At 45.0% G+C, this 27,430-nt stretch overlaps 1 protein-coding gene across 4 annotated transcripts in view; it reads right to left on the bottom strand.

The window, feature by feature from the left end:
* AdoR (Adenosine receptor) overlaps positions 1–27,062 on the bottom strand; it is a 118,840-nt gene extending 91,778 nt beyond the window's left edge. For 3 of the 4 annotated variants that reach the window (XM_071676812.1, XM_071676814.1, XM_071676813.1), the window contains exon 1: positions 26,287–27,041. In XM_071676812.1, coding sequence (XP_071532913.1) covers positions 26,287–26,764 — 478 coding nt within the window. In that variant the 5' untranslated portion in view covers positions 26,765–27,041. Of the gene's footprint in view, positions 1–26,286 lie in introns of all 4 variants that reach the window. The other variant, XM_071676815.1, reaches the window with a different exon arrangement.
* Positions 27,063–27,430: the final 368 nt, after the last annotated feature.

The raw sequence follows: 27,430 nt of genomic DNA, 5'->3' as shown, positions 1-27,430 counted from the left end.
TCTGCCACCGTTACCCGTGCCACCAGCCTGACAACACACCTCAGCTAGCCTCATCCCCCAGGGCCCGGGCCAGACGGGGGCCGAGCGAGCGTGCGGCCCAGTCAGGGTAAACATACTGGCCCACCTACACAAATACCGGACCTGACCCTTGTTTTGACACGTCCAGGGTCACGCCCTAATAACACGCCACTTGTTACTATGACCAACATGGGTGTGCACTTCCGGGGGCGTCCACCACTACTGTGGGCCTGGGCCACCGTGGGCATGGGCCACCGTGAGCATGGGCCACCGTCGGCATGGGTCACCGTGAGCATGAGCCACCGTGGGCCTGGGCCACCGTGGGCCTGGGCCACCGTGGGCCTGGGCCACCGTGATTACGACACTAACTTAACGTCTGGGTCACACGGGAGTAGCTAAAGACGACACACGACTGGGTGGCCAACAGGGAGGTCTTATTACACATAATATTCCAGCTGCCAGACACAGAAGCATTCAATGGTCCTTTGTGGCTGTGGCGTAGTCTTCGGCGACTGTGGTGTGGTCGTGTGTGGCTGTGGTGTGGTCTTGTGTGGCTGTGGTGTGGTCGTGTGTGGCTGTGGTGTGGTCGTGTATGGCTGTGGTGTGGTCGTGTGTGGCTGTGGTGTGGTCTTGTGTGGCTGTGGTGTGGTCTTGTGTGGCTGTGGTGTGGTCGTGTGTAGCTGTGGTGTGGTCGTGTATGGCTGTGGTGTGGTCGTGTGTAGCTGTGGTGTGGTCGTGTATGGCTGTGGTGTGGTCGTGTGTGGCTGTGGTGTGGTCGTGTGTGGCTGTGGTGTGGTCTTGTGTAGCTGTGGTGTGGTCGTGTGTGGCTGTGGTGTGGTCGTGCGTTACTGTGGTGTGGTCTTGTGTAACTGTGGTGTGGTCGTGTGTGGCTGTGGTGTGGTCGTGTGTGGCTGTGGTGTGGTCGTGTGCGGCTGCGGTGTGGTCTTGTGCAGCTGTGGTGTGGTCGTGTGTGGCTGTGGTGTGGTCGTGTGTGGCTGTGGTGTGGTCGTGTGTAGCTGTGGTGTGGTCGTGTGTGGCTGTGGTGTGGTCGTGTATGGCAGTGGTGTGGTCGTGTGTGGCTGTGGTGTGGTCGTGTGTGGCTGCGGTGTGGTCTTGTGTGGCTGTGGTGTGGTCGTGTATGGCTGTGGTGTGGTCGTGTGTGGCTGTGGTGTGGTCTTGTGTGGCTGTGGTGTGGTCGTGTGTGGCTGTGGTGTGGTCCTGTGTGGCTGTGGTGTGGTCGTGTGTGGCTGTGGTGTGGTCCTGTGTGGCTGTGGTGTGGTCTTGTGTGGCTGTGGTGTGGTCTTGTGTGGCTGTGGTGTGGTCGTGTGTGGCTGTGGTGTGGTCGTGTGTAGCTGTGGTGTGGTCGTGTGTGGCTGTGGTGTGGTCGTGTGTGGCTGTGGTGAGACGGTATGGAGCTAGACTAAAAGTTTACAATATCTTGAGAGAGAGAGAGAGAGAGAGAGAGAGAGAGAGAGAGAGAGAGAGAGAGAGAGAGAGAGAGAGAGACAGTACAATCCCGCATGACACAAAAGTGACGTCACAATCGTTCCTCACAAGTGAGCAAGATTTACGTGTTTACTGAACACACGGACGAGGGAGACACCCAATACATCCTTCATCCCAGTACACGTGTTGGGAGGGGGTCGTACCCACCCAGCTACGTGCACAGATGTATCACACCCAGCAAGGTCGTCCGCACGTGTACTACACCTAACACACCCTTACGTCAGTGTACTGTACCCAGAGCCACACCTACATATGTGCCCTACACCCACACTCTCACCGAAATGCCTCCTCTGTGTACCATAACCAGACAATAAATGCTCTAACACTAAACACCTACGACCAAAAACGACATCTTGCGACGTCGAAAGGACGTTCACTACACCCTGCGACGTCGTGAACTACACCCTGAAACGTCAGGGGGGGACGTGTGGGTAGGAGGGCCTGTGACCAGCCAGGCCACAGTGAGGGCCGCGCCCCCCATCCACCATGGTCATCCTCACCACCTCGCCATGTGTCGACATTATCTTGACCGGAAAACCTCCTCATCCCCAGGTGGGTCTTGCTTCCTAACGTTTTATCTACTCTCTCTCTCTCTCTCTCTCTCTCTCTCTCTCTCTCTCTCTCTCTCTCTCTCTCTCTCTCTCTCTCTCTCAGCATAGGTGGTGAGCATTGTGCGCTGGCCTTGCCTCGTGGCGAAAAACAGAAAAAAAACTGATTCTTGACACAGGTAGACAGATAATCTTATTCGACCATCTCAACCCTTAGCCCACACACACACACACACACACACACACACACACACACACACACACACACACACACACACACACACACATATCCGAAAACAAACATAATATCCTCCCTTCATCGCTACCCTACTTTATGAGCAAAGAGTTATTTCCAATTAAAATAATCTACCGTTCTAATAAACATTTTAAATGCAAAAAGTAAGGAAATTATGTCCGCCACCCCACACCGTCGACTGGTGTCAAAACCGACCACGTCGCAGCCAATCCGGCTGGTCGAACTGACTCCAGTATGGAAGTGACATTGGCCAGGCGTCGCCCGCAGCGCCCCTTGATCCCTTTCTTATCTGCACCCCGCCAGGAATTCCTGAACTGTCGGAAGTTAAGTCGTTCGTAATTGAATCCTCCCTCACGCAAGGCTCCATCGAGGGTCGTAAGGAAATAACAGAACGTTCAGATAAGACGTTCTTTTGATAACTTTTAGATCCCGCTAATGACGTTCAACTCCGCCAACCTCCAAGAGAAGATATGGAGGCGGGAGGGAGGGAGAGAGGGAACTAACTTTACCATACAGTTGTATCCTCTATAATCGGTTCCGAATACCTTTCTGCCAGCAAGAGAAACAATATACTGAAGTGGTCACAGTGTTGGGAGGGTCAGTGTACGAGCAGCGCGTACTTGCTCATCTCTGACCTCGTCAAACATTAACATAAGTATATGACTCACGGTTTCACAAGCCCAGCCTAGCCCGCCAGCCAGTCATCACTATGTCCACACTGCCCCTACGTGGCTTACTCCACCGCCGGAGTGAGTGCTGACCATCACATAAGACAAACACAATTAACTGGAAAAATCTACATAAAAAATGATAATACTATTATTAATAACAATAATGATAATAATAATAATAATAATAATAATAATAATAATAATAATAATAATAATAATAATAATAATAATCATTATTACTATTACTATTATTATCATTATTATTATTATTATTATTATTATTATTATTATTATTATTATTATTATCATTATTATAACTCAAATGAATGATGATTCTCACTGAGTCACCTTCCATGCATTACCAAACGTATCACAGGACGGAAAAATCAAAATACTGCTTGGCCACGTTCGACGTAAATCGTTTGCATCCAATGTTACGGGTACAGTTAGATCATCATGTATTCATAAATTTGCCCTGTGATCTCTCTCTCTCTCTCTCTCTCTCTCTCTCTCTCTCTCTCTCTCTCTCTCTCTCTCTCTCTATCTATCTATCTATCTACCTACACAGGATCCAACCATGCCTCTCCACCATCCCTCGTGATTTTGCAGCCCTCCTTCCTATTCCGTTGGCTGTGTATGTGTAGCCCAGACACTGTGAGGTCTGGCCCCATGGCACGAGACTGGCTCCTCCAGTCTTGCCATTGCTTGTGTGTCAAGCTCAGTCACCCGGGTACAGACCATGTAATTCCTTTCCTCGTACAGTGAAGCTGGGTGGATCATGTTCGTTCTTTCGTCTTTCCTTATATGAGTCAGGTCCACAAACATCTGCAGCTGCATATAATGTCTTTCACTTTCTTTTCTTAGACATTTCATTTCTCTAGTCATCCAAGACGGTCAATATTGATCGGGGCATGTTCAAGTTCGCATTATGACATTAACTACACAAAAAAATCTCATTAAGTATATCTGTATTTCCGGTGACGAAGAGAAAGCTCTATAGCAGCGGGTAGGCGCCAAGGGGTTTACGGGAAGCGAGTCTCAGCTTGGGCAACTGGGCGGCGAGAGAATGGACGGAGTGAGCGGGGAGGGCGGGCCGCCGCCAGCGCCGTCAAGGGATCGTGTACTCGCTGGCTAGCTGTCCGCGCTTCCCTGCTGGGTTCGGACGCCCCGGGGCAAAAAGTGCGAAACGACGGCTCGTAAGCAACGGGAGTGAGTCATGCATATAACGAAGATTAATGACCCGACGATGTTTCGACTTCCCTGTGTGCGTGTGTGTGTGTGTGTGTGTCTCAACAATAACATTGTTTTTTTTGTGGAAGCTGAGACGGCACAGGCAAATGAGGCTCTAATCAAGGCCATCCCATAAACAATATATATATATATATATATATATATATATATATATATATATATATATATATATATATATATATATATATATATATATATATTTAGTAGCCTGAGCCAGATATCTATTTCATCGACCAATCTCTAGGGATGGATGAACAGCTGGGTTGACTGTGTACCGACTGTCGCAACCAGAATTCGAACCTACGCATAGCTCGACCGTGGGCGGCCATGAATGCGTCACGGTCAGGAACGCGAACCGCTAACGGTGAGCGGCGTTTTCAGCGTTGAATTCATATCCCCGGGTACAGTAAGCACATTAAACCGACAATAATACTTAGCATTCACATCCTGATGGGCATCAAGTAGGGCACAATGGAAGGAGGGACCATTTCGCTAAGATGCCCCGCGAGGTTACATAAATGGACTGTTTACACAACACGACCGGGAATCACGGCTTATGAGTCACATGCAATAATGAGTTCACATCAATCGACCTAAACGCGAGCGCTACTCTCACAAGGGAATATGTAAAAACGTATTCCTTGACTCTCACTGAAGCGTGAGGGTCAGCAAACAATATGATGTAGTTCACACGAACGTTCATATTCATTCACATGCAAGAGCTTCTAAAGTATTGCCACGCCCGCGCCTGGCACGAACCATAATACTCAAAGGCTTGTCTCCCACCAATGCCTGACATGCAAATTTGTCGTTATTAATTCAGCGCTGGTGCACAACGAAAGGTCACTTGGGTCAGTGGTAAACTGGCACAGTATAAAGACATAACATGAAGATCTAAGTGATAACTCTGTAACTGTTTCCAACTAACAACTATTCAAAAAAATTTATGATAAAAGTTTCAGCGGTGGGGCCCCACAAGTGCGCGATTCTCTCCTCCCGTCCAGTATAGAGAAGTAATCACACTAGCGTGTCTTGTATGTAACATGTGCATTACCCTCCTGAGTTATATATTTCAACTATGCCACACCGAGCGGCTTAATATTGTGTACTGCCCATCCTGTCGTGCGTTTCTCCACAAAGTTCCGAGAATATGAGGATTGTTTGAGGGGAAACGAGGTATAATGAGGTTGAATCACAGGTTATTACACCGTACAATTCATGAGGAACACCTTTGTGGACCTGATATTTCTTGGCTTTCTGTTAAGGAGGTTGGAACTCCGTATGTCGTACGGAGTGCGTTGGACACACTCTCCAAACCTAAGCTTTACGTGAAGAATATCAGTCCCGTAGGTTCGAGGTGCGGGGTGGGTGAGACACACTCGACGCAAACCCGGAGCAAATCTTGATAAATGTCAGGGTCGATTCATCGCCAGGAACTGCACGAGGGAGTGTGTGACCCTGGGAGTAGCATACTACGTCATTCGGATATGGACGCATGAAAAAGAACCATGTGAGCGTAAAGGCGATCTGGCAGAATTAATCTAAACTGGGAGAAAATATATCTGTATGATTTCAACATCTCGACACCAACACAGCAAGGAGAGTGTGCCTCGCTGTTAATCCGAGACAAGTAATAATTAAACAAGGAGTGGCCGGTCAGAGGGTCAGTGTGTTTAAGTGCTTATGATATCTTACCATCGGTCGGTAATAAATCCATGTCAACAAGTCTGGCATATCATATACCATAAAATGGTTCAAATGTAAATTCACCTAAGACCTCAAGGTCAAACCCGAGTGTTGGGTGTGACGTTTTTACAGAATAAAAGCGTCTGAGGTCACCCGATTTTTGCTAGCGACTTGATCGTGCCAAAGGGCGAGGCCAGGTAGGAGTGTATACAGCAGGGCGCTGCGTGGTTCAGTCGGCAAAGTCAGGAATTAACACACGCAGAAAAAAAATGGATACAGGACACACTGTAGATAAGAAAGCTTTGTTGTTATTATAATAGGAAATACAATACTGCCGTTTTCTGTTTCATGATGAGTTCCTCTACATCAAACTCTTCGGAGATTCTATTGGTAAGAATATACAAAAAAGAATTGCTTAAATATTAGCAAATTAAAGAATCTACACGTAAATTTACATTCACGTCAAAATACAGAAACAGTTCCTTGTGAAGTATATGTATCCCTTAATTCAAAACTCGAAAAACTTACGTAAAACATGAAGAAAGAAATCCATGTAAAGCACTGGGCAGACAGGTTCCACAGACGCCACCTACACCAAACATACGAGACGTTCCACGCCCTTAAACACAACGATGAACCACCGTACAGTGTGGCTACACTGTATGGCGAGGTCTTCCATACTGCTGTATACATAACTCGTATTTGACAACGTAAACAAACCCTGAAGCATTATTAGCAGGATTGTTGACCGTGCGAAAACACCGACAGCAAATGACACGTGTGGTCTTGACCATCAAGCTCAAAACACACGCAATACATTCCAATCGAGTTTCATTATATTTCCACATTTCACGGGACGTCATGACAAAACCATGTTTTCCGTCAGCACAACATTAAAAAAAAGGACGAAAGCCTAACTCCTTCACATTTCTTTAAAGCCCCAAGGCGTAACGAGACGAAACCTATCATCCATCCGCGCCAAACCCTCTCATGTCCTTGTGGACCGGACCATTCCCTCCCTACCCACACAGGAGCCAGCCTCAGGGAAGGTCCTCACCATCTATTGTTAATCACTATGACTCATGCAACGCTATATCAATGGTGATGGCTGACGACAGTCGTTTATCTTAATTACACAACAAACGACATGCGAGTATGTCGGCTGCTCAGCGGTAACGGGAAGTTAACTACACACACACACACACACACACATATATATATACATATATATATATATATATATATATATATATATATATATATATATATATATATATATATATATATAAAAAGCACTTGTTGATCTATGTCTCCGCTGGGTGGAAGTGGCCAGCTTCCTGGGCGGTGCAGAAGCCCTACAGAAAGAGATTCATAAAAAAAAAACAAATATGTCGGCAATAACCAACCACGTCTCGTAGTCTACCATGGAAAACACGCATCATAAACAATGCAGAATCTACTCTGTAAAACCTGAGGGTGAAGTGTAGGGTTAAAAATCAGACTGTGTCTTGCGCGTATGTGTCTATCTACCGTTTCACTAGTCCCTAATATGGAGTACTGCTCACAATCTGGGGTGGCTCTTCGTCTGCCTCTCGCTTTGCCAGAGTCAAATCAAATGCCATGGGCCACATGCACAGTGAGAGCGTGTGTATGTGGTCTTAGATTCATCTTTAACACATGAAGGTGTTCAAGGTTTTTCGTATGGTGGATGTAACTTACGTTAACGGCCTTAATGACCCCTGGCAATTAGTTGATAAGCCTAAAGCCCAAAACAACCAACCAACCATTAAAAGCCTTTCTACCTCACTAGCTCTCCTGTTATCACCTCCCCCACAACCACCTCTTTACTTCTGTTATGATGTTGCTGTATTCTCTGTGTTCTATAGGCAGCACAGCTCTCGCAAACCGTCTGGTTGCTGCTTCCATAGCTTTGTGTGGAGACTAACAACACGAGGATCGACCGTAACGGAACCTCCTTTCGCTTGAATAAGGAAGCTGGGGCATTCATCTCATCCCTTTCCCTTTACTTCTTCCTATCATCTTTTTACTCTTAAATTTCACGTTTTTCAGACACCTTTTGAAGATCAACTAAATTTCTTACTCGATTAAGACACGTTTTTGTCCGTGCTTTCTCGGCTACAATATGAGACGGGAAGGGAGGAAGACCATAACACATGCATCAGTACGTAAATAAAGTGAAACAGGTGAGATAATGAAAGATATGGACGCAGCTTAGCGATAAAGAAGACGGGGAAGGGGTTGGGCAGGGGGAAGGTAAGCTTGCAAATGGTAGAGAGAGAGAGAGAGAGAGAGAGAGAGAGAGAGAGAGAGAGAGAGAGAGAGAGAGAGAGAGAGAGAGAGAGAGAGAAACAAAAGTATACGGTGTAGTTTTTGCGCCGTGAATACAACTTTCTGGACACGTGTTACTGGTGCCTTATTTACACCCTCCATGCAGACTGGGTGGGGGTGGAGGAGGAGGAGGAGGTTGTACATAATGATGGTGTCTCTAGTCAGAAGAGGGATATGAGGTCCTCTCTCTCGCTCTCTCTCTCTCTCTCTGTCTCTCTCTCTCTCTCTCTCTCTCTCTCTCTCTCTCTCTCTCTCTCTCTCTCTCTCTCTCTCTCTCTCTCTCTGCCTGACCCAGGATACATCGCCCTCATTACAACCAATTTCAGGACAACACTATTAGAGCCTCCTTAATGGTGGTGATGGACGACCACTCTCGTTCTCAGAGAGAGAGAGAGAGAGAGAGAGAGAGAGAGAGAGAGAGAGAGAGAGAGAGAGAGAGAGAGAGAGAGAGAGAGAGAGGGGAGATGGAAAGAGAAGGAGGAGGGATGGAACACGTGCAAATCACTGTGATGGAAAAGAGAGCGAGAGGGAACGGAAGGGGTGTGGAAGAGGGAGACGTCTGTGCCACCAGCAGTTAAGCGCACCCGATGGGGCCGTCGATCGAGCCACCTGTTGATACCCCCCAGCCACCTGTTGCCCCACCCAGCTTCCTGTTGACCACTGTAGACGGTGAAGGCACACACCCACCTCGCCCGCACCAGCTGCTGACCGCTGTAGACGCTGAAGGCACACACCCACCTCGCCCGCATCAGCTGTTGACCGCTGTAGACGCTGAAGGCACAGAGAGACCTCGCCCGCACCAGCTGCTGGTCGCACCCACTGCGGGGCTCAATGGACCATCCTCTCTTCACCAGAGGACGACACTCTGATGAATACTTAACTTTAATATCCTGTTTCTGGTGCGTAGTTCTGTGTGCACGTCTGTGGCACACTAGTCCTCTTTTCCTCTGTGGTCCAGCCTCCATGGTGCTCCTGTGGCCCAGCCTCCGTGGTGCTCCTGCCTCTGTGGTCCTACTGAGCATTTGTAAACCTGATTCTCAAAAGTAAAAAGGTTCTAAGAGGCGGCAAAATAAAAACAAGATCAGGGAGACAATTCTACCACTTCGTTGTTCAAGGGAAGGAGGAGGAGGAGGAGGAGGAGGAGGAGGAGGAGGAGGAGGAGGAGGAGGAGGAGGAGGAGGAGGAAGTATCACAACGGTCAATCCTCGTGTGGCTGGTCTCCACACACAAAGAAATCAACTGTGGGAAGCAGCGAGCAGACGCGTGCCAGGGGTTCGGACCCTCAGTTGGCAGGGCCACACGCGGACAGAGCTAACGAGAGCGATGATTCCTGTAGGAGAGGAAGAAGGTGGAACCCTCATGACGAACGGAGAGATGTGACGAGTGGAGAGTCAGTACCCTGGGAGGTATCAGATCCCACTCTGGCTACGCGAGAAGTGGAGGCAAGACCCGCGCGAGGTCCGCCAGCAGTGCTCCAAACCAAGGCGAGTAAAGTCGAGTTTCCAGGACAGAGTGGAAGATATGGCTATGCCCAACACGCTTCAGGTTATTGCAAGGTTGGGGCGTAGCGCTTCGAAATCTAATGACGGAAAACGAGCAAGATTTCGAGGATTATCTGAGGAAATTGGGGGTTTGCACTCGTGACTTTAACCAGGTTACAGCAGCCTCACTCCCGAGATGGTCTGTTATTTATGGTCTTCCAATATCATTTGTCTTCCTGCGTGGTCTGTGGTCTTCCAGTGCCTGCTTCCCTCTTGGTCCTGTTGTGTTTCTGCTTCTGTCTGTGGTCCTGAAGGATCTATGTCTCTCGTCTCCTTGTGTCCCTGTCTGTACAGTCTATGTGGATCTAATATCAAATAATGTTCTAAACGAAGCTCTAGCAGACGTCTCACGTGCTAGATGAACCATATATATATAGCAAGGCTCTTAACCTGTGGTCCATGGACCACAGGCCCATTTCTCCCAGTGGTCCACAGACACAGCGGGTGCCTCTTCAGTGGTCCACATGCATAGGAAAAAAAAGGTTAAGATCCTCTGATCCTGAGGTATGGAGGTTCCATCTCTGCTTCTCCTCCTTCGATGCAGAAACTCGTTAAATGTACTTTTATATTGGCGAGCGACCTAACCCGAGATCCTTTTTGATCTCGGTCTGCAAGATATCCAGGTGGTTGCCAGCGGCAGGTGGAACACCGGAGCTGGTCCTTCACCAGGCCACTCCTGCAGACGCTCGTGTGGGCTGACGATACTCCGTCAGGAACACAGTCTTATGACTGTGCTACACAAACCCCTGCTTCCCGTCTACGTCAGGAACACAGTCTTAAGACTGTGCTTCACAAACCCCTGCTTCCCGTCTACGTCGGGAACACAGTCTTAAGACTGTGCTACACAAACCCCTGCTTCCCGTCTACGTCGGGAACACAGTCTTATGACTGTGCTACACAAACCCCTGCTTCCCGTCTACGTCGGGAACACAGGAGTGTGCAAGAGGAAGCAAAGCTTCCATATCTGTGCCAAGAACCACAGACAGTGTGCAACAGGCAGCTTGGCTTCCCGCCTCCTTCCCCCGTGTAATACATTCACATTTCCAACTCCTTCTATCCCGCGATACTTCGTCTTTCTTTCTTAACTTTTCGTTATTTTCAATTCCCTTTCTTCTTGTCCCTTCTTCTCTTTTTCATTTGTTTGTTTCTCTCATCTTTCATTTCATCTGCTTTCCTTCTGCTTATCAAATCACTGTCTCTTAACTATCAACTCTTTATCCATGTGTCTTATCTTCCTTCTTTCAGTCCTCTCTCTCTCTCTCTCTCTCTCTCTCTCTCTCTCTCTCTCTCTCTCTCTCTCTCTCTCTCTCCTCGCTACCATAATCTCCCTTCCTCCCAACCCCACCATCACCTCCCTTTTCCCCTGAACCCTCGCTTCTCCTCCCCCGACCTCCCTACCCTCTCTCGGGCATAAGTTGCAGGAAGTTAAACATTTACACATTAACCCAGGCAGGCTGTTGTCAGTGCCTCCATTGTCGCTGTCCAGCCACAGCGACTGGTAAACGGCGGATATTGCGTCTACATTTTAAGCACACACACACACACACACACACACACACACACACACACACACACACACACACACACACATATATATATATATATATATATAATTTCACTCCTTCATTTATCCTCGATCGCTATATCAAGATATTTCAGACCACCACGATACCCTGTCATTCAACACTAATAATAACAGAGAACGGAACTACAGTGCCGGCTCTGCAGTGAGCCAGGACTTCAATAGCTGTCAAGTATCACTCCTTTGTCCAAGGATGATGTCTCTTCCTTCTGCCTCATCCACACTTGGAATGCAGGCGAACAGGCCACATGCATCCGATCTCTCCTTCTCACACATTACACCTGACAACACGTTCACTCACGCGACCCCTGCATTATACAGCGGTGAACGCTACGCGTTAGCCCAGACCCGAGCCACAAAAAAACAACACAAGACGTTCAGCCATTACAGAGGAAAGGGATGACGTAAGGTAATCACACGGGGAGAAACGGGAGAGATCTTAACCTCCTATTGCTCTAGCAGAGAGAGAGACTGTTACACCACTTCCTGATGAAGCTAAGGTCTTCCTGTTAAAGCTAGGCTCTTCTTGTTGAAGCTAGGCTCTTCCTGTTGAAGCTAGGGTCTTCCTGTTGAAGCAAGGATCTTCCTGTTGAAGCTAGGGGTCTTCCTGTTGAAGCTAAGGTCTTCCTGTTGAAGCTAGGCTCTTCCTGCTGAAGCTAGGGGTCTTCCTGTTGAAGCAAGGATCTTCCTGTTGAAGCTAGGGTCTTCCTGCTGAAGCTAGGGGTCTTCCTGTTGAAGCAAGGATCTTCCTGTTGAAGCTAAGGTCTTCCTGTTGAAGCTAGGCTCTTCCTGCTGAAGCTAGGGTCTTCCTGTTGAAGCTAGGGGTCTTCCTGACTAAGCTAGGGGTCTCCCTGGTGAAGCCAGGACCTTGCTACCAAAGCCAGGGATCTTCCTAATGATGGTACACTTCTTGATTACTGAGAGAGGCCGGCCGGCCCGGCGATCAGCCTACCAATCAACGACCTGGCCTCCAGGATTCGAACTGGACGTCCTTGTGTTCACCACTTAACGCTGAACGAAACTCCCATTGAAACGTGGAGTGTGACCCCCACCCACCACGGGTGGGGAGGTGAAGTCGGTAATTACTTGGGAAACTGTTCAGCACAGAAGACAGTGTAAATATACAAGGACGCCACAGTGTTCAGGCTGACTCCAGTTACATATTTGTTGGAATATATACATACATATATATATATATATATATATATATATATATATATATATATATATATATATATATATATATATATATATATATATAGGGGATTTACAACATATCTGGGGTAGTTTAAAAATACAGCTGTTACATTTTTATGTATACATAAACGACGGAGACTAACGCACATCTGATTCCTGGCTACGATCTTCGTTGGCTCCAGAAATCATAGTAACAAGAAGAAATGAAGGGGAAGGTCAGCGTGTTTCTAAATTCCTGTGCTCCAGATATCGAGAGAGAGAGAGAGAGAGAGAGAGAGAGAGAGAGAGAGAGAGAGAGAGAGAGAGAGAGAGAGAGAGAGAGAGAGAGAGAGAGAGAGAGAGAGAGAGAGAGAGAGAGAGAGAGAGAGAGAGAGAGAGAGAGAGTGGCTCTAAACTCAAGAGAGCAATCAGCACCAGGACTGCACCAGAAGAGTCGAGACTTGACTTCCATCATTCATAATTACGCTAACCTCAAGACCTTACTGGGTCAAGTAGCCAATTGTCTTCACGGGTTTGTTAAAGCAAACACAATAAGTAGGGCAAGCAGTGAGTACCCAAGCCTGTCCGAGTGAACGGGAGGACTATCCTGCAGCAAGCAAGCAAGCAAAGTGTACGCGGAGCCATCATCTTCCCTGGCGAACAAAATAAACAACGTCCACAGCTTGGGATATTACTGGCCGACATTTCATTCTTTCACTCGTATAATCCACTCAATTTCTTAAGCTTTTTCCGCAAGATAATCTTGAACCATTAAGTGATAAGTGACATGCTTGGGGAAAAATGTTATACCATGCATAGAAATCGCCCAAATTCCGATGCGTACGACACATGTAATGGAGCACGTAGTTCCATGGAGGTGTGGGTGGGTGGACGGGTGTGTGGTTGGGGGGTGGGGGTGTTGAGGGTTAAGTGGAATATATTTGTGCAACAACCATCACAGGCCTTAAAGCAAGTGTTGAGTTTCCTGCGCCCTGTACACTTGTGGATTTGAGTAATTGATTCGGATGGATGTTAATTTTAGAAGCGGCGGGGATAGGATGCAATGTGTGTGTGTGTGTGGGTGGGTGTGTGTGTGTGTGTGTGTGTGTTTATGAATGAAATACAATATGATAATACATCCGCCGCCCTCAATGCATCTGTTAGCTGGAGGTAAAACAAGAGGGATTTCTTCATTCTACCCAGAAAGTCACTCTAGAGAGAGAAGGTCAGGATATGGTTCATTCCATGCAATTTATCTTAATCCCCCGTAACAACAGAAAACGAGTTTATCACATTTCCTCGTAAGTAATAGAAAATAACATTCCCTGCCTTACTTTCTTTCCACCTTCCTTATACTGTACTGATGTATTAATCACATTTACACCATTCCCATCACCTAACGCAATTCAGACCTCCTTTCCATTAGCCAACCCACTTACACCAATTTTCAAATTAATAAGGTTTGCGGCAACTTATAATCCCATTCGGAATAAGGTGGAAATCCATGCAGGCCACATTAGATCAGTGATAGAAAAAAAAAAGAGGACAATACACCCGTTTTCATGCATTTACGGGTATCCACACAGGGCAATGCCCACGCGTACGTTGTGTTCGCGTAAGCCCAGGTTTCCAGCCTCCTGTCCTTGGCTTTCTATCCAACAGCCTCTCTCTCTCTCTCTCTCTCTCTCTCTCTCTCTCTCTCTCTCTCTCAGCTAGTTAATCATCTGTTGACTAGCCACAGGTCAATGTACTCCTAATTCAGTAAAATCCGATCATATCAAAATGTGATCTTAAACTGGTCTGTAACCCTGAGAACAGACACAGCATTAAGAACTGACCAGACTCATGCGAAATGCAATTGCAATACCCGTAAATCGTCCTATACGAGATGTAAGACCAGAACCCTAAAATCAATGTTTACTTTTGAGAAAACTTTAAACACGACCTAACCTAACGCCAAGAGGCCAGTTTCCAGATGGAACCCGCTGAACTTTACGTTGGAACCAGTCATGTAGACGCCGCACACATACGCAGTGCGTATACAAACATCCAGCTACAGACAGACAAGCATAGATACATCCAGTCACGTATACGTCATCACCCAAATATAGACATGTATGTGTGTGCGTACGAGAGCAGGGCAGCCAACAGAACAGCATGACAAGGTGTAATTACAGAAGTACTCACCCCATGACCTGCACCTGCACCTGTGACCTGCGATACATCATGGCTGGAGTATGTCAAGTTTCTCCGCCGTGTTGGGTCCTGACATCACTCGTTATTCTGGCGCTGAAAGCCAGGAGGATGCACATGAAGGGACGGGCTCAGGCGACTGACCTCCCTTGGGCGCCGGCCTCGGCCAGTGTGGCCACCCGAATGATCGACGTTTAATTTGCCGACAGCCTAAAGAGAACCAAAACCATAAAGAGAATTCGATCCCTTATTCATTCTATTTCCACTTTATGGAAGAAAAATAATTGGACCATGGTATGTAAATCTGAAACTTTTATATTATGAAATGTCCTGAACGACCAGGAAAATCCAAAATTGCGTAAGTGTTTTGCATAATGAGATGATCCTCCTCCAACAGCTTCGGTCCCCTAGCGGCGAGCTGTGAAACCTTGTTACTGACAGTGAGGAAGCAACACATTCTTCTATATTTTACAGATAACTCGAATGTAATCTATAAAATTCTCTTTCATCGTATTTTCTAAAGAAATAATTATTCAAGAAGTCAGCTGGAACTTTACTCATTATCTTGCCAATCTTCGGTGATTTTGTCAGAAGTTTTCGTTCTCTTTTGAAATGATCATTAGCCAAACAAACTCTCGAGTGCTATTAGCAGTCTCGAATAAATTCCACTTGACTTTAAGTAGTAAGTTCAAGAACGGCCAAGAGTAAATGAAAAATAGGTTTGTGACTTGGGAATTCAACCTGTTAAAAATATTGACAAAACATCTACTCTCTTCCAGTCCCTATATGACATTACTTATTAAATTTAGCACAATACGAGGTTTAGAAGCATCACAGATATAACTCGTAAATTTACAAGAAATGCGGAATATAGAAGTGACCATTTACACTTGACAAAAGTGAGTTTCGTAATTGCTGGTGATTTGGAACATTTTTTCGACTAAAGTTAATAGGTGACAGCAAAGTACGATGATCAGGGAAAATGTGGGGCCAATAACCGCAAATGTAGGTGCAGTAATTGCTGAAATCGAGAGAACCTACGAAAAAAGACCTTTACCAATAGCAGAAATTTTATTTCACAACACGAAAGTGGACCTGTTTAATAATGATTGTCCGGGAGGGTGGCTGGCCGCTCCACCAGCCTCTCGATGCGTCGTCTGTTTGTTGACAATTTTGGGAAGTTGAGGTGACGCTGCAATCATGGCGAGTCTACTATCTTCTAAGTAAAAATTAAGATAAATTTCAGCATTAAGGGAGGTTAGGTTAACATACGTTCTACTGATATCTAAGAGTTTCATCAACATTTACCCGAAATTAACCCTACATTTTCCCGGATGTTGGTACCCTGCCCACTGTCACCATCGTACGGTTGATTATGCTCGATATCACATTTCTGTGATCAAAATCACTTGATATATATATAAGTAGTCCACTGATATACGCTTCTCTTTCCAAATCCTCAAGTTATATCAGTGCTGCCACCAATTTTCATACTTACCCGTATACCTCGCAAGAAGTGGCCTAATGCGTGACACAATTTGTTTCTGTACTATGGCGGATCCTGGCGGCTGTGAATCATAGACATGTTTGTTTACATACGATGTCACCAGGAGAGACTGAATTTTTTGTTTCTGAGGCCAAGATTTTTCAACAAAGTCCAGAGTGTTTTGTCGATACTTGTCCTATACACATTAAACACATCATTACCTACGGCAAAGCTATCTACTATAAAGTAACTTACGTAAAGCTAGGAGCAGCTACTGAATTATTTACTGATATATGCTATGCCGTACAGGTTAATGTTCGAGACATGACAATTCTGGATTACAAATAAATCAGACTACAGTCGGGCTGAGCCCTCACCATGTGAAAGGCTGATGTTCACCACATCCGTCATGCATAAGAAGGAACATCAGTATTCCTTAGTATATACTGACGCAGACGACGTCATCCTGCCCACTCGATGTGGCATGGATACTGTTTATAATCGACTTCATTTACGTAGAAAATACGAATGTGGTGAGTCATCTATATATGTATATATATATATATATATATATATATATATATATACTGAAATCTCGTGAGTAAGTCCAGAAGGGTCTTCGGGCATCTTGTTTATTTCTAAACAGAGCGTCTGTACTCGAGATGATCAAGTACCAGATCGACTCTCAACCACACAAGAAGTATGCAGTCTACCGCTGAGTCCACACGGGGTGAAGGAGACCCTCTTCCCGTTGCTGAAATCACCGTTCATCCCACACGCCGAGAGATATACAGTACGTTATATATATTATCGTTGCGCCGTTTCTCGTGACCTACTTCGTAGAATACTACGAGATAGCTATCTGGGGGATTTCCGGCCAGTGTTGGCTTCTTCAGGATATGTGGCAGGTAGTCACTGAGGGGGGAGCATGTGGTAACTGTCAGCACTGCAGACCGGGTACTGCAGGAGGCTGGTTGCTTCAGTGTTTACTACTGCGACGCGACGCTGCAGAACACGACCACTCATTCATCGTGGGAACGCGACCAGGTCATCCACTGAACTTGAACTACTGATCATCAGAATGCGACCACCAGCTATCAAACGAACCCGACCAATGAGTGACCTTGGGAGAAGAACGACCCCCCCCCCCCCCCCCATCGGAACACCATTAGTCATCCTCTTGCACTACGCCCTCAGTATGCTTGCCCCAGCCGCTCTGCTTTCACTCCTGATCTGTGCGCTCTCCAAAAGTCCAGTTTTGTCAAAACAGGACATGGCTGCTCAACCGTCTGAAGCTATATATCTCCCTCTAAACATCCTAGCAGTAGGATGATAATGGCCTCCTCGACGCAAACTCGAACGCACTTTCAGTATTTGATGACTCTATGGTCTGGCGTAAACCTACACACACACACAGATACACACACCTCTCTCACGGAGCTGCAACGGTAAACAAACATTTGAGGTAGGGAGATGAGGGAGCCTACACACACACGGCTGACTCATGCCAGTACCTCTCCTACTAACGCGTTCGTTAGTGTGGCACACTAGTATGAGAAGCTGCTGACCACAGTCAGTCATGTGATTAAGCCTCCTGGCTTTCGCATCGCAAATGTGTGTTCCGATATGTGAGCTACAGAAAAATGGAAGTCGCGACACTGCATCTGAGAGATTATCAAATCTACGTCGCAAGCTACGTCTCCCTGTACGTCGCAAGCTGCGCCTCCCTGTACGTCGCAAGCTGCGTTCCCCTGTACGTCGCAAGCTTCGCCTCCCTGTACGTCGCAAGCTGCGTCTCCCTGTACGTCGCAAGCTATGCCTCCCTGTACGTCGCAAACTACGTCTCCCTGTACGTCGCAAGCTATGCCTCCCTGTACGTCGCAAACTACGTCTCCCTGTACGTCGCAAGCTATGCCTCCCTGTACGTCGCAAGCTGCGTCTCCCTGTTCGTCGCAAAAAATGTTTCTTTTTTGACACATTGGATAAGTTTTTACCAACCTGGTAGTGGCCCTTCGGACACTGACGGACCACTGACACAACAGGAGAACCCAGACCTGCCCAGGCGTTACCACGGCCGTACAACCTTCACCAAGGCAGGAAAAACGCGCCGGAAATCATGCACTGAACAGGTCAGCACGGCCGGGTCAGCAGAGCAAGGTCAGACTGTGCTGAACCCGGAAGTGGGCAGACGAGACAAGGTCAGACTAGGGGGTTGGGGGGGTGGTGGTCAGACGATGATCGTTACGTGAAGGTGTTACTATCAGTGACCTTCAACACTTGTACAGGACGTGATGCACTTCATTCATACAGAAAAGTAGATGTTCAACACTTGTACGAGAAGTGATGTTCAACACTTGCACAAGTAGTAGTGGCCAATACTTACACACTGAGAAATGTTCAACACTTATCACTTATCTTCTGTAAAAATTTCTTGTACATATATCATCTGTACAATGTCTTGTTCATATGCCATCTGTACAATGACTGGTTCATATATCATCGGCACAATGTCGTATAATCATCGACGCAATGTCTTGTTTATATATCATCTGTACAATGTCTTGTATATATATATCAGTTGTACACTTTCTTGTTTACGTATCAACTGCACATACAATATCTTGTTCATGCATATGTACATGGGCTTGTACATATACATGCTATGCCTTGTATATATATCATGTGTACACTGTCTTGTACATATATCATCTTTACAACGTTTTGTACATATATATCAGTTGTACACTTTCTTGTTTACGTATCAACTGCACATACAATATCTTGTTCATGCATATGTACATGGGCTTGTACATATACATGCTATGCCTTGTATATATTCATGTGTACACTGTCTTGTACATATATCATCTGTACAATGTCTTGTATATATATATCAGTTGTACACTTTCTTGTTTACGTATCAACTGCACATACAATATCTTGTTCATGCATATGTACATGGGCTTGTACATATACATGCTATGCCTTGTATATATTCATGTGTACACTGTCTTGTACATATATCATCTGTACAATGTCTTGTATATATATATCAGTTGTACACTTTCTTGTTTACGTATCAACTGCACATACAATATCTTGTTCATGCATATGTACATGGGCTTGTACATATACATGCTATGCCTTGTATATATTCATGTGTACACTGTCTTGTACATATATCATCTGTACAATGTCTTGTATATATATATCAGTTGTACACTTTCTTGTTTACGTATCAACTGCACATACAATATCTTGTTCATGCATATGTACATGGGCTTGTACATATACATGCTATGCCTTGTATATATTCATGTGTACACTGTCTTGTACATATATCATCTGTACAATGTCTTGTATATATATATCAGTTGTACACTTTCTTGTTTACGTATCAACTGCACATACAATATCTTGTTCATGCATATGTACATGGGCTTGTACATATACATGCTATGCCTTGTATATATTCATGTGTACACTGTCTTGTACATATATCATCTGTACAATGTCTTGTATATATATATCAGTTGTACACTTTCTTGTTTACGTATCAACTGCACATACAATATCTTGTTCATGCATATGTACATGGGCTTGTACATATACATGCTATGCCTTGTATATATTCATGTGTACACTGTCTTGTACATATATCATCTGTACAATGTCTTGTTCATATGCCATCTGTACAATGACTGGTTCATATATCATCGGCACAATGTCGTATAATCATCGACGCAATGTCTTGTTTATATATCATCTGTACAATGTCTTGTATATATATATCAGTTGTACACTTTCTTGTTTACGTATCAACTGCACATACAATATCTTGTTCATGCATATGTACATGGGCTTGTACATATACATGCTATGCCTTGTATATATTCATGTGTACACTGTCTTGTACATATATCATCTGTACAATGTCTTGTATATATATATCAGTTGTACACTTTCTTGTTTACGTATCAACTGCACATACAATATCTTGTTCATGCATATGTACATGGGCTTGTACATATACATGCTATGCCTTGTATATATTCATGTGTACACTGTCTTGTACATATATCATCTGTACAATGACTGGTTCATATATCATCGGCACAATGTCGTATAATCATCGACGCAATGTCTTGTTTATATATCATCTGTACAATGTCTTGTATATATATATCAGTTGTACACTTTCTTGTTTACGTATCAACTGCACATACAATATCTTGTTCATGCATATGTACATGGGCTTGTACATATACATGCTATGCCTTGTATATATTCATGTGTACACTGTCTTGTACATATATCATCTGTACAATGTCTTGTATATATATATCAGTTGTACACTTTCTTGTTTACGTATCAACTGCACATACAATATCTTGTTCATGCATATGTACATGGGCTTGTACATATACATGCTATGCCTTGTATATATTCATGTGTACACTGTCTTGTACATATATCATCTGTACAATGACTGGTTCATATATCATCGGCACAATGTCGTATAATCATCGACGCAATGTCTTGTTTATATATCATCTGTACAATGTCTTGTTCATATGCCATCTGTACAATGACTGGTTCATATATCATCGGCACAATGTCGTATAATCATCGACGCAATGTCTTGTTTATATATCATCTGTACAATGTCTTGTATATATATATCAGTTGTACACTTTCTTGTTTACGTATCAACTGCACATACAATATCTTGTTCATGCATATGTACATGGGCTTGTACATATACATGCTATGCCTTGTATATATTCATGTGTACACTGTCTTGTACATATATCATCTGTACAATGTCTTGTTCATATGCCATCTGTACAATGACTGGTTCATATATCATCGGCACAATGTCGTATAATCATCGACGCAATGTCTTGTTTATATATCATCTGTACAATGTCTTGTTCATATGCCATCTGTACAATGACTGGTTCATATATCATCGGCACAATGTCGTATAATCATCGACGCAATGTCTTGTTTATATATCATCTGTACAATGTCTTGTATATATATATCAGTTGTACACTTTCTTGTTTACGTATCAACTGCACATACAATATCTTGTTCATGCATATGTACATGGGCTTGTACATATACATGCTATGCCTTGTATATATTCATGTGTACACTGTCTTGTACATATATCATCTGTACAATGTCTTGTATATATATATCAGTTGTACACTTTCTTGTTTACGTATCAACTGCACATACAATATCTTGTTCATGCATATGTACATGGGCTTGTACATATACATGCTATGCCTTGTATATATTCATGTGTACACTGTCTTGTACATATATCATCTGTACAATGACTGGTTCATATATCATCGGCACAATGTCGTATAATCATCGACGCAATGTCTTGTTTATATATCATCTGTACAATGTCTTGTATATATATATCAGTTAAAAGACCCATTAGACATAGCAACAGTTAAGAGTAATTAACCAACCAGGATGATGGGGAGTATGTGGGCCTACAGGACGCGGCCTGAAACAGCCTGATTGAGTACATGGGAAGGACAGATAACAGGAGAACTGACGGTTCATAATGAGGTTAGGTTACAGAAATTCAGATAGAAATAGGATAGCTAACAAGAGGTCACCTCCCTACCTGCACCACCCCCCCACCCCAACCTTACGCAAGGCGAGGGCGTGTACTCCCACGTCAGGGTGAGGGCTTGTACCACTCACGCCAAGCCGGGGGCGTGTACCCCTACGTCAAGGTCGGGTTACCTGGCGTGAGAGACACCCCCCCTACACCCAGGTCACCCCCAGGGTCAAGTTACCTTCCCGTCGGACAGGTCACCTCCCTCCCCTAGTCAAACACAGGTCACCTCCCACCTCGGCCTACACAGGTCACCTCCCTCACCAGGTTCGGATCGGGTCAGCCACAAACCTGCTTCGTGCCTTCCTACATCAGTAGGTCAAAGGTTGGGGAAGGGGGGTGGCATTGGGAAGGATCTTGCTTGAAGTAAACTGGTGCAGTGCGAAAGGCAGTGCTTGCGCTTGAGGCACGAATTATCTGGTGTCAGACGCAAGCAATCTGGGACAGAACCCCGAAAGCAGGCTGTGTGTCGTGGGGCCCTGGAGACGAAATTCCCTTGCGTATGACGTCATCGCAACCGTTTTAGTTCATTGTGGGCATCGACCACATGCGTGGAAGTCGTATGTTGACATGAGTAGGGGCCGTTCGTTGCACACACGCACGCACGGCCTTGCCCACCCAACACACCCTACTGCCTTGAGTTGAGGTCCTTGCTGTTCCTGGCATACACAAGTCTGGATCATGGGTGTGTCTGGTCTGCTTGCCAGCTTCCTGCAGCCTACAACAGTGGACTTGATCAAGGGGTTGTTGTTATATCTTCATGAACGTATACGTTATTACTGGATGGAACACCTGAAGCACGAAGGTACGACACTTGAGCACGACGTCACGACCCCTGGGTATAGTAGTCAAGCCATGATATCCAAGGGTCGTACTATTGTGCTTAAGGATCGTACTGTCGTGCTCAAGGGTCGCATCGTCGTGCTCAAGGGTTGTAGCAACTGATTCAAGGGCTGCACAGTCGTGTTCGAGGATCAGAACGTCGGACTCAAACAAGGATCTCCTATTGCACAGAACAGGAAGTACTTTTCTGTACCTGCACGTCTGTGTCTCTTGGTTTGGCTGGAACACCGGAGCTATTGTGTACATCGCTACGCGTAATAATGATCGGCTTCACCTACTTCCCCTCTTCGGCCACAGTGAGGAAACAGTGTGAAACAAACGTTCTTCTTGCCACACATCGACTCTCTATCTCTCTAGCTGCCGTATGTAACGTCATATTCAAATGGAAACCACTAATATACATGAGAAATCTTTGCATAATCTCAACAAATACAGATGCAGGTCCTTTGGGGAGGCCGTTGTCTGTACATCTCAGTGTTTGAATAACACCATTTGCACATTCATGCCATGTTTTATGTCTAAACATAAAGAGAAAAGCAGTGGAGAGGCGAAGCAACTTGTGAAAAACTTGCGAGGAAACAACTAGCTTCCTATATGTATTGCAAAAGTCAATTCAAGGAGCCAGAGAAGATCTTATAAGTCCTTGCTCTGAGAATTACACTGATGGTAACACGACAGATCTATGTAAACAAAGAAACTGAGAAATGCGAACACTTTTAGGACAACTGTTTTTAAAAAATTACATACCATTACTTACCCGCAAATTTTCAGGAGCTTATTTCAGGTGAATAGTTACAAATTGTAAGGACACTAGGTCATGCTATACGTAATGTGAAAGAATTGCTTCAGGTTCCCTGTTAATGTGCAACGCCCAGCATCGCTATCACGATTAAAGTATGAATAAATGAATTATGTAAATACATTATCAATAAAGACAGCAAATAAAGAAACCGCCATGTACAGGGCCAGACGGGCGGCCTGTGGTAAACCAATGTTTTTAAAACGTTTTATCTTTCGTATTAAGCCTCTTAAAACATGAACAGTAAATACATCTCTCCCTCTCCTTCTGCAATGATCTTGGTAGCGTAAACGACCGTTCACACACTGTGGCTGTTAGTGAAGTTATTTTCTGTATTCTTAAGATATTCTGAAGATCGCAAAGTATATTGCGATTTTCCGGGTAATGCCTAGATCTTTAAAGAGAAATATTGCCGGATACCGTTGGCTGGCTTATGCCTACTGATCCAGGATAAACTTCCACCTCTCTGTTCTAGCTATCATTCTTTCTACGTTTCCGATAAACGATAAAATTAAACTGTTCCACAAAAGCATTCTCCCACAAACTTGTGAATGCCCAGAATGGAACAACAGAATAAGACAAAAGTTGATGTGTTCAGAATAATATACTTAATCATCAGTCCAGCGGAGCACAAGTTTTCCTTCTACTTAAACCAGGACGAAATTTGCGTATCCACCTTAAACAGCCCACTCCACTTACGTGACACTGGGGCCGCCCTGCGCCAGTAATAGCATCCCCAGTAATACACACACACACACACCCACACCCGACCCATGACAGTAATGACACACCCGGGAATGAGATGCCAATGACAAGCTACGTTCTGACGACTTTTTATACACACGCACACGAGTATCCTTCACCAAAATCACACGAAAGGATAAACCAATGCTGAACACATGGAAAAAAAATACACACATAACTCAACATATGGACACACAGTAATACATGCCCATAATAATACAGACAAATACATAAATTCATATCTACTTCTGTATACAGATCTACGGGTAATGAAGGGACCTGAGGATCTATAGATTATACATTCGCGTTCTGGTCAGCCACTGGGAAGGTCACGCAACCCCACATCCTTGTCCACACCACAGTGGCTTGGTAGTGGGCGTGGCCATCCACGGCAGCGTCAGAACATTCTAATAACTATCATAATTCCTTTTTTTCTAACAACTGTACTAATACGCATACACACAATGTAATTTTTTTTTCTAGGTCTTCAATAAAGGTTTAAATATCTCATCAAAAATTTTACCATGGGCCATGTACCAGGTGAAACTGCATGTGTTCATGGAATTAACACCGATTTTTTTTCAGCAGTCAGTAGACTAGATAATGAACCAATATGTTTACAGTGACAAAGTAATGAAGTGACAGCGTGTACTGTGATGATCTGAGAATTACATCAACACCTAAAGATGCTAAACATTTTTCAGTAGTTTTTAATGACGTTGTCAACCTTAATTACCCTGATTGGTGATACACAATGAGATCACTAACCAACCCATTAGCAAACAAAGATTTCAGAATACATAAACACTGATCTACGTGTTAACAGATAGAGTTATAACCTAAATGGGCACAAAAAAATCCCATATTGGATTTTTACAAAGAAAAACGAAAACTCCTTCCTTAACAGTGTACAGGGCAACAGTTTTGGCTTCATTGCGCAATAAAAACAAGACAGCACGACGGAATGCAAGGAGCAACAGACCACTGGTTCCTTTCAAGGTTGTTTGTGTGAGTATATAAACAGATGTCTCTGAAATTTTACAGCATGAAGATAAAGCTTCCGCTTAGCACATAACCACATATTCCGCACTTGGTGGCCTCACAGCGAGGACGTGAAGAACGTTTGAAAAACTATGACACACCACATCGGCCGCCCGACCGGGATAGCCTAGCCTAATACAGATATGATTTTCTTTTCTCTGAAAATGTCGGTGTACAATAAAAATACTAACATGAAACAAAGGCTCTACCCCGTCATGAATTAAGTCTCTTGGGTACATTAACTTGCTGAAATATAGCATTAACTGTCACGTAGTTAGGACAAAAGATCAATGTTTTCGCCATCTTGGGCGTCGCTTAACGATAGCTGTACAGTACCTGCAACAATGGCGTCCAACGTTCACTGTCCTTAGCGTTCATCACAGGCAACAAACGTTCAACATTATGCAATGTGTTCCTTGTGAAAATCATATATGGCACCGGTAATAAACTCTGTTCCGCCGTGTGTTGTGTCGGTTCTCCTCGAACAAGAGTCGGTAACTTGCTGTGAGCTACCATCAAAGTCGGCGTCGCCATAAGATAGTGTGGTAACCCTAAGAAATGGGTTCCTGGTTTAGCATCACCTCACAGCGACATGTAACTGTAATATCTAATAGCTCTGACCCCCCTTCCCAAATCAATGCTAGTCGAGGTCTTCCATTTAAGTTTTCTTCCCTCAAAATCAAAGCAACTTCAGTCTCCATCTCCCCCCGCCTCCACCAACACTTTCCCCTCGTCAACCATAACCTGTATCTGAGAAGTGTAGAACTTCCGTCGTACTCAAGTGTTATATGTGACGTAAGTCACTCGACTCCTGCTTAAGGGCCGGCCACTTGACGGCCAACCTGCCGCGCCCAGCTGCTTCGACTGTGTACTCATTCTCCCAGTAGCCTCCTGGGTACGGGTCACACCGAGGTCACACAAGGGTCAACCGGAGTCGGAAGATACTTACGTCTTACGATCTTGGCGGTCATGACCCTGGAGTAGCGAAGAGGGTGGAGGATGGCCCAGTAGCGGTCAACGCTGACGGCGACCAGACAGAAGATGGAGATGGTGCAGAGCATGAGGAGGGTTGAGAGCATGAGGAGGCAGGGCCACAGCAGCCGAGGCAGCCCGATGGACGTCAGGATGGCAAAAGGGATGCCCAGCACCCCAACCAGCAGATCGGCCAACGCCAGGGACACGATGTAGTAGTTGGTGAGGCGGCGAAGCTTTCGGTCCACCACGAAGACAGTGATGGTGAGAGCGTTGCCAATGATGGCCACGACGGCCACCAACACCTCGCTCACGGCGTAGGGCACGCTCAGGGGATACACGTCCGTGTTATTCAGTCCCTCGCCGGCCGTCGGCGTCGCTAGCAACTCCGCCGTGATTCCCTCGAAGTCGGAATGGTTGTTTAACACTGTCACAACATCTAGGTCAGACATCATGAACTGCACCAGTTCACTACACGTCACACTACACAGACTACCAGTACTAGGACATCTTTCATTCACAGCATCAGTCCTATATCACATCACCAATATCATCAAACATTTCTACTAATACATGGCAACAATCCATAACAGATATTTTCCATGAAACATCTTAAGAAGAACGACAGGTAATTATCCCTTGAATACAGTTTGTCTTCTGTAAATGACAAATTAATTCATCAAACCATCAAGTAAGAACTCCGAGAAGACGAAGGCGTAAAGACCTACCCAGCTCACCGATACACATGCGACTGGCGCGACACAACCTGTTCATCCTGACCGCCATCTCCCCTCGCCAACCTGCCAGACCCACGATACTCACCCTCTCCTCCACACTCTTCAAAATATCTGCAATTCTCATTCACCCTATTCCTCATTTGTTATACCTTCTACCTTTACACGTATCTACGTCTTTATATAGCATATCTAGATGTATTATATAGCATATCCAAATGTATTACAATAAGATTCTGAAAGTGTTCGGCGAGAGGATCGTAGCTCCGCCCACTAACCCTACGTCAACGGACGGCTTGAACATAAGGAATAACTTGACAGTTCGGTAATTATTTTGTTCTGCAAAACACTACCGGCATTTAATAAATCAATAGTATATCTATCAGT

The sequence above is a fragment of the Panulirus ornatus genome, chromosome 23, assembly GCF_036320965.1.
Source record: "Panulirus ornatus isolate Po-2019 chromosome 23, ASM3632096v1, whole genome shotgun sequence".
In the NCBI taxonomy this organism is placed as follows: Eukaryota; Metazoa; Arthropoda; class Malacostraca; order Decapoda; family Palinuridae; genus Panulirus; species Panulirus ornatus.
The sequence above is the reverse complement of the archived record's forward strand: the minus strand, read 5'-3'. Positions and strand labels throughout refer to the sequence as shown.